General features: G+C 37.4%; 3 protein-coding genes across 5 annotated transcripts in view; 2 read left to right on the forward strand and 1 right to left on the reverse strand.

The window, feature by feature from the left end:
• The first annotated feature begins 600 nt into the window (after nt 1–600).
• Nucleotides 601–1971, forward strand: histh1l1 (histone H1 like1). Its single transcript, NM_001017660.2, is given in 1 exon segment — nt 601–1971. A coding segment is annotated over 1 exon segment (606 nt). The 5' UTR covers nt 601–660; the 3' UTR covers nt 1267–1971.
• Nucleotides 1972–2334: 363 nt separating this feature from the next.
• Nucleotides 2335–14654, forward strand: part of loxl2b (lysyl oxidase-like 2b) — a 53176-nt gene continuing 40856 nt past the window's right edge. The window contains exons 1-3 of one of the 3 annotated variants that reach the window (XM_073951066.1): nt 2335–2459; nt 9976–10341; nt 11932–12107. In XM_073951066.1, coding sequence (XP_073807167.1) covers nt 10002–10341; nt 11932–12107 — 516 coding nt within the window. In that variant the 5' untranslated portion in view covers nt 2335–2459; nt 9976–10001. 3 annotated transcript variants of the gene reach the window in all.
• drd7 (dopamine receptor D7) lies at nt 5223–6554 on the reverse strand. The gene is given in 1 exon segment (NM_001113643.1): nt 5223–6554. A coding segment is annotated over 1 exon segment (1332 nt).

Consider the following 14654-nt stretch of genomic DNA (forward strand, 5'->3'; position numbering starts at 1 on the left):
ACATGTAATGTTTATAAACTAGCTTATACGTGAATTACTTGAATCGTGAAAGGTTTGTACAGATATGATTATTAATAGATCGTTGTAGAAAGAATCTCCATGAGATTAGGGGAGGTTGAAATGGCCACAGCGCTGATCTGTGTTACCTTCACTAAAGAAAACCGCTCCAAATTTCTCTTCCGCGAGCTTTCATATTCCAAAACCTCCACAAATGTGTACATTAGGGTCTTCTTTATGCAGACTATCCGTCATTTCAGTTGTGGATTTCGAATTTTAATATATAATCTACAAAAGAACAGACGAAGTGCGATATTTCCCGCTGAGTCTCGCACCAAATTTGGACGCGTTTTTATAATTGTAAAATAAACCGGGGGAGATTTAGCAAAAAGCACGAGCTGCCCTTAAAGACGAAGGACTCAGCTATCAGACCGTGGTTTAAAGTCTGAAAAAAGTCGCTATTTGTCGCGGAAAACTTTGTGTTTTTCAAGATCAGAAAACACATCTACGAACGACTCTGTCCTGTTGAGAGCGTCGGTTGAGGCGGTTGAGTCTATATGGTTCTCATCTCCCGTTTAAATCCCGCCCTCAGCTGTTGGATGTAAACATTGTTTGTTTGACAGCTCTGTACTACGTGACATCGGATCCAAGTTTACTACAAATATGGCAGAAACTGCTCCTGCTCCCGCGGCGGCTCCGGCCAAATCTCCGAGGAAGAAGGCGACAAAGGCGAAAAAGCCCGGACCCAGCGTGTCAGACCTCATCGTGAAGGCGGTTGCTGCTTCCAACGAGCGCAAAGGAGTTTCCCTAGCGGCTCTGAAGAAGGCTTTGGCAGGTGGTGGATATGACGTCGAGAAGAACAACTCTCGCGTCAAGATCGCCCTGAAAGCTTTGGTGAAAAGGGGGGCGCTTGTCCAGACCAAAGGCACCGGAGCGTCCGGATCCTTCAAGGTGAGCAAGAAAGCAGCCGCCAAGAAACCCGCCAAGAAAGTTGTGGCGAAGCCGAAGAAGCCAGTCGTCAAGAAGAAGAAGGCGGCGGCCAAGGTGGCAAAGCCCAAGAAGGCAGCAGTAAAGAAAGCCTCCCCGAAGAAGTCTCCTAAGAAAGTGAAGAAACCGGCTGCCAAGAAAGTCGCCAAAAGCCCAAAGAAAGTGAAGAAGCCGGCTGTGAAGAAAGTTGCAAAGAGTCCTAAGAAGGTCAAAGCAGTGAAACCTAAAGCTGCAAAGCCCAAGGCTGCCAAGGCGAAGAAGACGGCCGCCAAGAAGAAGTAGACTGAAAGACTTACTCCAAAAACCAAAGGCTCTTGTAAGAGCCACCCCATCTTCACAGAAGTGCACATGTTCCTAATGCATGTAAGAAGGCGAATGCTTGTTTAATAGACTGAGAACATTTTCTTTTTTACTCGGGATGTGACTGTATAAACGGTCCTGATTCTACTGCTTCCATCATCACCAGCGGGAACGAGCAGCACACAATGCTGTGGAGGACTTTTGTGTTTGTTATTTTCAAGATCGGTTTGTGAAAACACATGACAGTCTCTACCTCTGTACCTGATACACAAAGCCGATTACTCGGTGTAGATTTTCAGTCCTTCAGAGATTAGGCAGAAGAGTCCGCTGGTTGGAAAGTGTCCAATATGTCCATACATTAACATAAGTTCATCTTGTGCGCGCGCGCGTATGTAACTAAGCTGGATGAATGTGTTTTATCACTATGATTCATGTTATATTTATATTTTGTATTGGATTATATGAGACTTTCCTGTAAATATACAGCAATACAGAACAATTAATTTATTCATTGTCGAGTGTTGTTTTTTTTTAATGTTTCTACCAGAGGTAAACACATTCCATTAATAAACTTGTTTTTTGTTTTGTTTTGCTTTTGTATTGTTCTTAACATTTATTCATAAACCTATATTTTGTCCAAAATGTGTTTTAGTATAAAAATCCTAATAAAAACAAATACAATATCAATCTGTTTATTTCTTTTTCTGCACACCATTCCTGATTACTTTAATGTGTCTTTTTATTAAAATTAATTTATAATAGTTTATGACCTAATTTAGATTTAAATTATTTTAATTTGTAAAAGGGCGGGCTTTTTGGGTTTGCATGTTTGTGTTCCCCTCCCCTCTTGTATAATAATAATAATAATTTTATATATATATATATATATATATATATATATATATATATATATATATATATATATATAAAGAAAAGAAAGAGTAAGGCATGCTTATATATATATATATATATATATATATAAAAAGAAAAGAAAGAGTAAGGCATGCTTTATCGCAAGTTGTTTATGTCATGTGATTCCTTTGCGCAGCTGCGCATTTTGATCTAAAATCCAAATTTGGCGGTAACGTCATGAAGCAAGTAAAATGCCACATAGAAAAAGATAAAGTGTGCAGTTTGGTAAAATGGGAGTCTCGTCGTCTTTAACTATTTTAATGGTGAGTTATGCACTTACATATTTAGTGCGCTGCATGTTGTTGTTCGTTAATGTTGTTGTTGGACACATGTTTGCAGTCATTAAGCAGATGAGCTTTAGTTTACGTATAGTTCGTCTCAGGTTTATCGGTTGGACTATTTTAGGGTTTTGTTGTTCATGGCCCTTTTCCATTAAGCTGGATTAGCTGGATAGCTTGTTAAGTTTTAGTTTAGTTTGAACCAATATTGGGGTTTAGGTAACATGAAGGCAACTCGACTTTAATCATTCTTTGTTGCCATGAATGGTGGTAATTATAAGGGAGCTGAGCTACCTTCCTAAAACCTAGAATTCGTGCAAACTTGCCAGGCTTCATTGTAGGCCCCGGGAAATTGTTATTGTTTTCCTTTTTGTTTGTTTATTTTCATTTCCGCTGAGTCCCTTTATTAATGAGAGGTCCCCACAGTAGAATGAACCGCCAACTTATCCAGCATATGTTTACGCAGCAGATGCCATTTCAGCTGCAACCCATCTCTGAGAAACACCCACACACTCCTGCATTCATACAGATGCACTACAGCCAATTTAGCTTATTCAATTCACCTATGCTGCATGTATTTGGACAGTGCAGCACCCGGAGGAAACCCATGCAAACATGGGAAGAACATGTAAACTCCATGCAGAAATGCCAACTGACCCAGCCGGGGCTTGACCCAGCAACCTTCTTGCTGTGAGGCAATTGTGCTACCCACTGTGCCACCGTGCTGCCCCCTTTTGCTTGTTTTTATCTGTTATTGTTTTTGTTTATTTATTTATTTATTTTTTCAGATTTTTGTTTCTATTCAAGGTTTGAAGTTGAAATGTATATAAAAGTGAAATATTGTTTAAAGATGAAATGGGTAGAAATGAGTCATAAACCCCACAGACATTTAAAATTAATAACAATATCATTTAAAATGCTGTTTTATTTTAAAAAGTTTAAGTATTGAACATCATACTGCAGGAAGAATACTCAAAAGTGTTTTATTTCAGTGCCTAAAACGACAAATCTAGGACAACCATTTGAAGTAAAAGCACACTTTTATCCCTAAGATCCCTTAGTTAATAAATTTGATGGATTGACTCTTTTTTTTGTACATTATTACTATTGTTTTGCATTGTAGAATTGTTGCACAGTTATCAAAAGTGAGTCTTATACGTTTATATTGTAACCATAAATAAATCGGCATGATTGCCCATGACATTCAGTAGGCAGACAGTGCATACTATGACAGAAATGTAATCCAGTCAAATGTGAACGCATTCACAAAATCACCAAATGAATGGTGGTAACAAGCTGTAACTGACATTTGCAAATGAAAATCAAATTATGAAATAATATAAAAAAGGACCTTTAAGGTCATTTTGAAGTAACCCACTGCTTTCTTTAATCAAATGGTCTCTGTGACATTATAAAACAATTATTCTGATACCACTGCTAAATCAAACAGTGAGATCCTCCAGTGAAGTTGGGAAAGAATCTGCTGATTTTCTTGTTTTTCAGTGTTTTGTGTGTGTGTGTGTGTGTGTGTGTGTGTGTGTGTGTGTGTGTGTGTGTGTGTGTGTGTGTGTGTGTGTGTGTGTGTGTGTGTGTGTGTGTGTGTGTGTGTGTGTGTGTGTAAACCAGCATCACTTGCAGAAAGCCATTTAAAAGTAAAGTATATGTCTATGTGTCTGTCTGCTAGGCTTGGGATGATAAATGTTTTCAAGGTATACTGTGGTTTGGAAAAGTCAAGATATTAAAACAGCCAACATTTTCTGCTATACCGTTCCTAGGGTATGTGTAAGATTTTTTTATTTATGTTTTTATGCAGAAAAGATATCCAAAAATAACATTTAAAATGGTAAAGAAATCTGTGTTTTTGAAATTAATGAAGACAGCAGAAGTCAATGATTTATTTTAATAATTTAGCCTGACATGTTTACTATTAAAATGTTTTAGAAATGTTTCTCAAAATAACATTTTTAGTGGTCAAAGGGGAAAAAAGTCTTTGTTTTTTACCCAAACTTTTAAAAATAATGTATTTTACAGTAGCAATCACAATCCTGTCAAACCGCGAACTGTGTGATTATTTTTTTACTTTTTTTTTTTATCATACCGTCAGAATCTTACACCAGCCCCTTCTCCCTCCTATTCCCATACACACCCATTCAGCAACCGAAAAAAAATGGATCAGTCTAAAGACTTGATTCAGTTTAAGCACATTTTTTAAATTCTCATATTTTTAGTTGTATTCTCTTAAAAATTTCTTGCTTTTCCAGAGTTGATGTAATGTGAAGAAATCCATTCGACAAGCAGGTTTGTTCTGAAAAAAAAGGTGTCAGTTCTTCCAGACTGACGAAATATTTAAATCTTGGCTGCATGAAATTTGTTTTGTTCTCTGCTGATATGCCATGGTCAGAAAAAAAAAGAAAAAAGTAAATAAAAAAATCTGTCAGTGCCTTTTTTTCAGTTTTAGAGAGGATAGAGAATATGTCAAGTCTAGTGTTATTCATTATCAGTAAAGTGAATAAAAAATGACAGATGCGAGTATTATTTCCTTCAAATAGAAGAACGAGTACTTTTGGCATTAGTCATATACAAATAACAGCCTGTTCAGTATTCTAGTGAGTGACCTTTTGAATCATTCATGACCAGAGCAATGTAGAAACAGCAGCCAGAAATGGTTCTAAAGCCAGTTCAATTAACCACAATCTTTTCCAGTGTAATACATATCATTTTCCTCAAAGTACACCACATATTTAAAGATCATAGTATTCCAGATATACTAGGAGACTCGACTTCATTACGAACAACATGTTCAAGTGACACCAACTCATCTTCTTTGGTAAATGGTATGATTTTATCAAGTGATAGCTCTGTTTCTCCCACAGGATGCCTTTCTCCATATACAAAGTTACATTCCATCTCGTAAGGAACTTCAGCCATCTGTGAAACAGTATCAAAGCACATGTCTTTGTCACTTCCCTCCCTGACAGCGTGTGGATGCAGACAGGGATGACCGAACAGGTGAACATCTCGAAGATTTGTGGAGTCTCGATGGTACGACACCAGCTCGTTGCTGAAGTCAACAGTTTGCACATTATTCTGACAGCACAACTTCCCACATCCCAGGATGCTGGAGAAGGCTTTACGGAACTCTGCATTAAATGCATAAACGACAGGATTCAAGGTAGAATTCGCCCAGCCACACCACACAAACACATCAAAGGTGGTCTTATTGACGCATGGGATCTGACCGGCGTTGTGGAGGCCAGGATCACAAAACGGCACCATGCAGTTGAGAATGAAAAAAGGCAGCCAACAGCAGACGAACACCCCCATGATCATCGACAGAGTTTTCAGGACTTTGGTTTCCCTCCTAAATGAGCTTTTTAACTTCTCTTCAGGAGCTTTATTGCAGCTTTGGCAGGACTGGACATGTTTGATGCTACACTCTTGCATCGATATCCTTCGGATCTGCCTTTGTGCTATGAGGAAGATGCGTGAGTAAGTGACAATCATTATGGAGACTGGGATGTAGAAGCTGATCAGAGATGAAGTGATGGCGTAAGTGCGGTTTAAACTGGCATCGCATTTCTCAGCCAGGTCTTCTATAGGGTCGAGAGACTTATGCCAACTCAGCTGCACAGGAATGAATGAGATGAGGACAGAAAGCGTCCATGCCACTCCAATCATGACGAACGCCACTCTTCTGGTCATTTTCTGCTCGTAGCTCAACGGGATAGCAATCGCCCAGTAACGATCCACACTTATGATGCACAGGTTGAGAATGGAGGCAGTGGAGCACATGATGTCAAAAGCTATCCATACTTCACAGAAGCTCCCGAACGGCCAGAAACCCACAATCTCAGCAGCTGCCTTCCATGGCATTACAAGAGTGGCAACTAAGAGGTCCGAAACAGCCAAAGACACAACAAACACGTATGCTACTTTGGAGCGCAGATGACGAAACCGTACCACCGCTGTGCAAACCAGAGCATTCCCTAGAAAGGTGGAGAGCACAAAAATAAAAAGCAGGCAAGCAGTCGTGGAGCGGGTTATCAGCTCTGAGACGTAACCTTCAGTCTGGTTTACCATCTTTCGGGATGTCCCTATTACCCTGGCTGCAACCTGAAAAATGTCTTTTGATCAAGCATCCGTCCTTCGGGGAACATTTGAGGATAGTTTAATATCCAAAGACTTGAGGAATTCATCCATTAATGAGCCTGTAATAACTGAACATTTCTGCAAATAACCTTCCCTCCTTTCTTCACCCAGAGAAGTGAGTGAGAATACAGTGCAGAGGGTGATACTAACGATCTTGAAAGTAGGACTAGGGGGAGGAGCCCAAGAAAATACAGGAGAGGGGAGAATGTGAATGTGACTCATGTCATGTATATTATGGGATACGGTTTTTGAGGAGGGGGTATATATTTTATGTTTTAAATTTTTAAGCTTAATGTTAAAAAAAATTCCCAAAAGCAATATATGATATGTGAAAGCATTGTTTCACAGAAGTCTCTATTGAGATTGAGTCCAGGCTGCTGTCTGACTAATTAGCGTTTATGGATTAATTTACAGCTTTTTTGCCCCATTAAGTGCACCATTATCCACAAGATGGCAGTATACGTATATTAATCTCCCACAAGAGAATAGGCAGAGATTCATTCTAGTGATGGAAAGAGACATCTAAACGATTCTTTCGAACACAGAACCAATTCAAAATGATGACATATTCAGATGTTATTTTACGTAGTTGCATCATTTCACGATGGTTTAATTTAATAATAATGACTGTAAACAATAGAAGGCTAATGTTTAGCTCAAATGCTAAACCTAAGAGTGCTGTGCTGAATATGTTACTGTCGAAAAGGAATTTTGTTTAAACTTATATATTTCTAATATGTTTAATTAGGCATACTGCCCATTAATTCCAGTATGTTTTATTAGTGCAGGCTACTGTTTATTTAATTAGTGTCTGTATTTAGAGCACTTTCTATTTCTGGTGCATAATTCTGACAAAATGCTACTACTGGGCTATTGTCATTTTGAGATGTGTCGAATTCAATCGACTCAATCGACTAGAGAACAGCTCATTCCATTCGATTCTTGAACGAATCCTTCGTTTATGGATTTGATCCGCCAAACATATACTAAAACATGCGCTTAACCCCTTCAGACCCTCCATTACAATGGACACCACATGACATCCCATTTTTCTGAAATTTGGAACATAATTCAGGTCTGAAGGGGTGGTCCACGATATTCTCTTCCCAGACCAAACAGTTTATTTTCCTAAAAGTTGTTCTGTGTTTTAAGCATGTTTAGCATGTAGCCTCAATGAAAGGGAGGTTTTGTTTTCCTCTACCCGTCCAAATAAACTCACACCACCGCTAAAGATTTCTCGTCCGTATCGAAATATTTTTTTCTAGTTTAACGTTACGACAGCCGACATCTTTTAGGCACGTCCATAATGTCTCCTTCCTTTAACAAAATGCCAGTAACGTGCTCGTGCGACTGGAGGTACATGAGGTCAGCATAGCAGCATGTAGTGGGCGTAAAGGGGCAGTTCAACAAGGCGTAACTTTGTTTCGACTTTCCTAAAATTGCAGGAGAACAACCAGTGAAAGTTTAGGGGATGAACAACAGCCTAGAGAAGCAGGGATTTACACTTCGGAGGAGTATTCTACTGTGAAATTTGCACTCGCAGCAAAAGTAAGATAACAAAGCTTGCTTTGCTCTATTAAGTCATACTGTATAACTGCGTTTTCTTTTTATCAAAATAGGGGTTAGGTTTTTAAATATTTGTTACCTGACATTTTCGCTTTTGGCCGGTTTACACTTTCTTTTATGTTAGAAGAGAGAAAACAATGAATTTAGCATGACGTCATGCATAAATAAGTGATATTAGGAGAGAACAAGTTGTTTTTTAACTAAATGAGTGATTTTGTGCCATGGTGTTGTTAGATGTGGTAAATGTGATCGCAAAATGTATGTATGTATATATATATATATATATATATATATATATATATATATATATATATATATATATATATATATTTTTTTTTTTTAACATCAAATTGCATTAATAATTATTAATGAACAAAAATCTACTAAAGAGTTCTATGCCTTTGTTTCAGGCAGAACACCAGGTTATTGTCTATTACTACCTATGTACTATGTTTGAGTACTATGACTCTGAATCGTGGACTTTATTCTGTCCACAGGCTTGCTGTCTAAAAGTGCAAAATGCTAATTGACATGAACCATGTCATAAGGACAGGAATTTGAGGAAGCAAACAAACACACAAATGCATTCTGAACATGCCTTCTGGTGTAATTTGGCTTGAATGTAGACCAAGAACAACTTTGTAAGACCTGCCTTTTGGCTGATTTAGGGCAGACAATGGAAATCTTTGCTAATTCATTGAGGCTCTCAGGGTCCATGTCTGTTTGCCACATGTGTTTGGACATCTAAGATGCATTGTTTTAATTAAGCAAAAAAGCTTAACATATTTTCAGACACTATCATTTCTAAAGTATATGTATGTGTGTGTTATAAAAGCAAACGGAAGTCTAAGAAAAGTGTTTTTTTAGAAATACCTCTTTTATCTTGAAGTGGCAATCTTAAGGGAGCCCTTTGAAGCAGGTTGCATTATTTTTCCTGCCTTCGAGACAGCCGCATCTAGTCCAGTCAGTACCAGAGAACACAAAAAAAGCCTATTAATCACATTGTATTTTGGCACGTTGGGGTCCAAATGTGGATGTTTTTTTATTATTACAACTTTTTAAAAATTGTTTATTCTCAAGTTATATTGTATTATTGAGCTGAACTAATAAGCTTTGCTCACTCAATGCGATTCATGTTTCAGTATAATCAATTGTACAGGGGAATCCATAGAGTTTTCATCCTCACAATAAAAGTATTTTTAAATTTTTCAAAACATTAAGACATTCTGTGTATTTCCATGTCTAAAGTAGGTTTTCAAAGTGCAGTTTTGGACTAGTATATGAAGTGTTTTTTTTTAGTTAGCAAATCAGTTACCTAATTCACTCATGCTTTCCATATTATTTCCATCTGCACACCCTCTTGTGTCACTGAAAGAGAATATATAACACTCCAATCAAAGTGTTTAAACATCTGTCAGACTTTTACGCTCAATTAAACTGTACTTTCTATTAAGTATGTGATTTTCTTGATATTCAAAGCGAATTCTTTATATTTCTGCTTAGCTGATAGGCAATGTAGATGAATCGTCTGCCACAGTAGGGTCTAAACAAGCCTCTGCGTCCTCATTATTGCACTCTTTGATGTGGGTCGGTTTAGTGATGAACGAAGACTCACATGCTATTCTCCCTCAGCTCATGACATTGATAAAAGTTCTTTGAATTAAAAAAAATACAGATAAATGGGTGGCTTGAAATCTAAAAATGTATACATTGTGTCTGTTATCTTCAAACATATCTTTCTGTATTTCTTTCTTAAATAATCTGTTCACTTTTCCTTTTTTTGCAGGCCATACAATCTGAGCCTCTGTCATTATGCTGGCTCTCTGGTCTATATCATTTGTACTATTGTGCTCTTGGAGGCTAAGCTACGCACAGTATGAGCACTTGGGTTTTGCTATAGCCTACCAGGAGCCTGAACAAGACCTTTACACTCCTCCAGAGCTTCCTGCAGATACTCCCAGGATACAGTTACGTCTGGCAGGAGAGAAGCGCAAGCACAATGAAGGGCGCGTTGAGGTCTTCTATGAAGGGGAGTGGGGGACTGTATGTGATGATGATTTCACCATTCATGCAGCCCAAGTCATATGCAGAGAGCTGGGCTATTTTGAAGCAATATCCTGGTCTCCATCATCTAAATATGGCAAGGGAGAAGGTATGCTTAAAGTGTTTAAAATGTCTTTATTATAATAATATAATGAAACTGACTAATTTTTCTAAATTACAATGATACTGCTTTAGTGCTTTCCAGGAGGGCTGCAGTTCTGCACAGTTTTGCTCCAACCCTAATCAAACACCGCTGATCCAACTAATCAAGGTGTTCAAGACTACTTTGGACTATTAAGCAGGTGTGATTTGGAGTTGGTTTTAGCCAAACTATGCAGAGCGGTGGCCCTCCAGGAATTGAGTTTGAGACTATTGCTTTCGTGCATCTTGTGGTTTTCATTGACAACAGTGTATTAGGATCAAATTAATGTCTGAAAGTTGTTCTATCACATCATTATTTAGTTGTAAATAGAAAAAAATATATATGACAAGAATTTTTAAGTATCTTGTTGGTTAAGTTATGTTCTGTAATTAATCAATTATTACTAATTACATCATTAAAGTTGTATTTAAATTATTTTATTAATGACTATTAGTCTGTACATTAATTTAATTACTCAATAAGGAACTTAATAACTTGTCTCAACACTACCTAAAATCACTGTAATGCTGCAGTCACACTAGAGTTTGAGCTTGCGAAAATCTGTTGTATGGCGCTGCGAAAAAGGGCGGGATTAAACAAGGCTATTAGACATTAAAATATGCGAGCAAATGGTCCATATTTTAAATTTCTGTACAGAAAGGTCATGTTTCGATCTTTGATTGGTCTCACGCAGTCATGTGATGTGATTTCGCTGGTCAGAGTTCACAACTTTGCAACGCAGCGAACTGGGAAACTTGTTGCACAAGATTGCATTTTCGATCTGCCGCATTCACGTGCATTACAATGGAAGTCTATGGGGAGAAAAGTGCAGTGTGACTGCAGCTTCAGTCTCAATGCATAGACAATAGAAATTAAACTGTTAATTCTTGAATTTTTTGAGGCATTAACAAAAATTTACACTTTAAGATATTCTATGTATGAAAACAAAACATTTCAAAGCATTGACACATTATTTTATGTATACCATATATTGACAAATATCTTTCCTAATTCGTTGTTTATTAATTGTGCAATCATTTGTACAAATCTACCCTTCTTTAGTAAAAGAGTTTGATATTTTGCAAATACAAAAAAGAAGAAAACATATGAATGTTAATTTTATAACTAATATCAAACTGAATTCATTGTTTCTTATGCATAATGTAAATAATTTGCAATCGTCTTGATGAATGTAGCCTTCTTTAGCTCAAAAATAGAATTATTGTTCAAGATATATGTATTACAAACAATGCAATTGCTCTGAATGTGTATATTTACAGAACCTTTGTGTTGAGTTACAGTGTTAAGTGACTAATTAAATGACTTAGTAATGAAAAGTAATCGATTGCTTTACTTTTCTATCAAAAAGTAATCTAAAACAGTAACTAGTTGCTATGTAATTAATTAAACCCAACACTACATTCATAACTACATGCATAACAATTGTTAAAAAAAGGTTTGGCTAGCTTACTTCAAATGTTGTGAACTCAACCTGAAAACCTTTTAAACACTTAGGTGAAGAATTGATTAAACTAATTTACATACTGCATTTTTTAGGTCGTATCTGGTTCGATAACGTCCACTGTAAGGGAAAGGAGAAGAGCTTGGCTCAGTGCGAGTCTAATGGCATTGGTGTGTCTGATTGCAAACATTCTGAGGATGTCGGGGTCGTTTGCAGTGACAAGAGAATCCCAGGATTCAAGTTTGTCAACACCCTTACCAACAACATCAATGTAAGTGATTTCAGTACATGTCTGTTTCCTTTTGTTTTTGTCTAACATCACTCTAGTCCCATTCAGTGATTTGAACTAAGCGAATTTAGATTTTTTCCACTTCCAGACCAATAAATAGTTTTACATGTGAAATTTATTCAAGACTCAAACTAGGTTAATCCTGGTACAAAAGTATGCTCTAAAGCAGTGGTTCTCAAACTGTGGTACGTGTACCACTAGTGGTACGCAGGCTTCCTTCTAGTGGTACGCGGAGGAATTAAATATGTCATGTACATGCTACACACATTTAAAAATTTATCAAAAATGATGAATATAATATGCCATTTATGTCATATAGCCTATATTTCTGAGGTAATCTGCCACATTTTTTTTAACTGTGCAGAGTTGTAGCTGCTTTACTGGGCCTACTACGGTACTGTATTTCAATACTGCAAATTTTTGGTGGTACTTGGAGAGACAATTTTTTTCTGAGGTGGTACTTGACAAAAAAAAGTTTGAGAACCACTGCTCTAAAGTCATAATGCATTAGCTTTTGGTGAATTAGTTTGTTCTGAAGCCAAAATATGTTCTCCTGTGGATTGTGGAACAAAGGATTTTTTTGTGTCCTGGTGGTTAGAGGTATATGTCAAAAATAGTACATAATAAATAATTTGTCAATTCAACACAACTAAAGAGGTTTACTAGCATGTAACAATACACTCTATGAATTATATAGATATAAATGATCTTTGCTTATCAAACTCAGTATGTGGTCACTGTATGTGCACAACGTGTTTCTCTGAGTGCTACAGAGAACTGCTTCTGATTTACAAAATGCAATGCCAAACACAGAAATGGTACTGTTTAGCTGCAGTCAGTGCTGACTGTTTATGAAAAGGCATTTGTTTCTGTAAGGGACACTTCACCCAAAAATAGAAATATGCTGTTAATCTACTCACCCTCAGGCTATACAAGAGGTAGGTGATTTTTCTTCAGTAGAACACTAAAGGTTTTTTGCAGAAAACATAGTGCTTGGCTTTTCATGAATTGCAAGTCTGTAGGCTACTCTGTAGAAAAAAGAAAAACACACATGAGCATAATAAAAATGGTTAAAACACTAAGTTGCAACATTATTACCTTTATCCACAGCCTCAGCAAATGGCCTGAAGTGCAAGCATCCTGTTGCATAAAAACATACATTATGTGCTGGGGCAAACTTCAACAGAGATGAACAATGTGTTTGTTGCAATCCAGGCTCATTCTGAAAACGTACCCCTATATACATTTCTGGAGAGAGCAAAATATGTGCCAGGAGCTACTTTTTCTTGCAGTTTTTGTTTTCGTGAATCCACCAGAGGCCGCTGTGTAGATCTCTTTTGAGATCTCAAATTTCTCTCGCGAGTGCCATTTGCACCTGCTGTTCTCACGTGAGTCCACCTGAGGCTGCTGTTGACTAACTGATTGACTGACCAACTGACCGATCCCCCTCACCCTCCCCCTTCCTTAAACCCAACCAATAGTGTTTTCAAAAGCACCAATTGACCAGTACATCCACTTCCCTGAACCTAACTGCTGTGTTTTGAAAAGCAATGCAGAAAAAGACAAGCCCTCGTCTGACACCACATTTTTAAACATTCCTACCCTGTTATTTACTTGTTTATTTTGTTTTTTTGGCTTCTGTTTGTTTTTAACCCCCTTTTTCAATCATTCTTTACTGGACTGAAACCCTGTTGTTGCGGTCAACTCTGCTCTGTATTCCAAGCCCACCAACGTACTGTACATGTCGAGCTACTGGATAACAGCGGCAAAGCCGTCCATATGAAGGTAAGACGAAAAGGAACAGCATCATGCAGCCCCGTAGCATTTGTTTTAAAGATGAAATGCAGCCATACGTAGCTGTGGCTACAGAATTTGCGATCTCCAGAAACATATATATGGCTACGTTTTCAAAATGAGCCTGTGTTGGTTGTATAGTTTATCTAAATGGTACTTTTATATGTAATAAACAGCATCAGCTCACAGACTGATCATTTCTCTTCATAATACCTCAAAGCATGTGTAGTTGTTTTGTTTTGCCTGTATATATTTATTAGTTTTTACTCTCAAAATGCCAGTTGCCATTGACCTGCAATTTAGGAATCCTCAAGGACCGCAGTTTCAGCTAAAAATCTTCTTTAATGTTTTACTAAATAAAAAAAGTCACCTACATATTGGAAGACCTGAGGGTGAGTTAATTCAAGCAAATTTTCACTTTTTGAATGAACTTTCCCTTTAATATTCTGGAATAGTGACAGTAAAGGCGTTAATATTATATGTTCTCGCTTTGGTCCATAATTCAAAACTATATAATTGGGTCTCAGTGGTACTGAAGTTCAGTATCTGGGTCCTAGGGGCAGGTTTAAGCTCAAGGCAGGGTAAAATAGGTGGATGATGCCACAGAAACTATTGTTGCAGTCCTTTAATCACTTTTCTCATCGTTTGGTGCATTCTTTTTCTTTTTTCTCTCTCTCAGGGCTAAATGGGTTGCTTGCTAAGCTTACAGCAATGGACTATTTAAACACCTTCTTG

This window comes from Danio rerio, chromosome 5 (genome assembly GCF_049306965.1).
Source record: "Danio rerio strain Tuebingen ecotype United States chromosome 5, GRCz12tu, whole genome shotgun sequence".
In the NCBI taxonomy this organism is placed as follows: domain Eukaryota; kingdom Metazoa; phylum Chordata; class Actinopteri; order Cypriniformes; family Danionidae; genus Danio; species Danio rerio.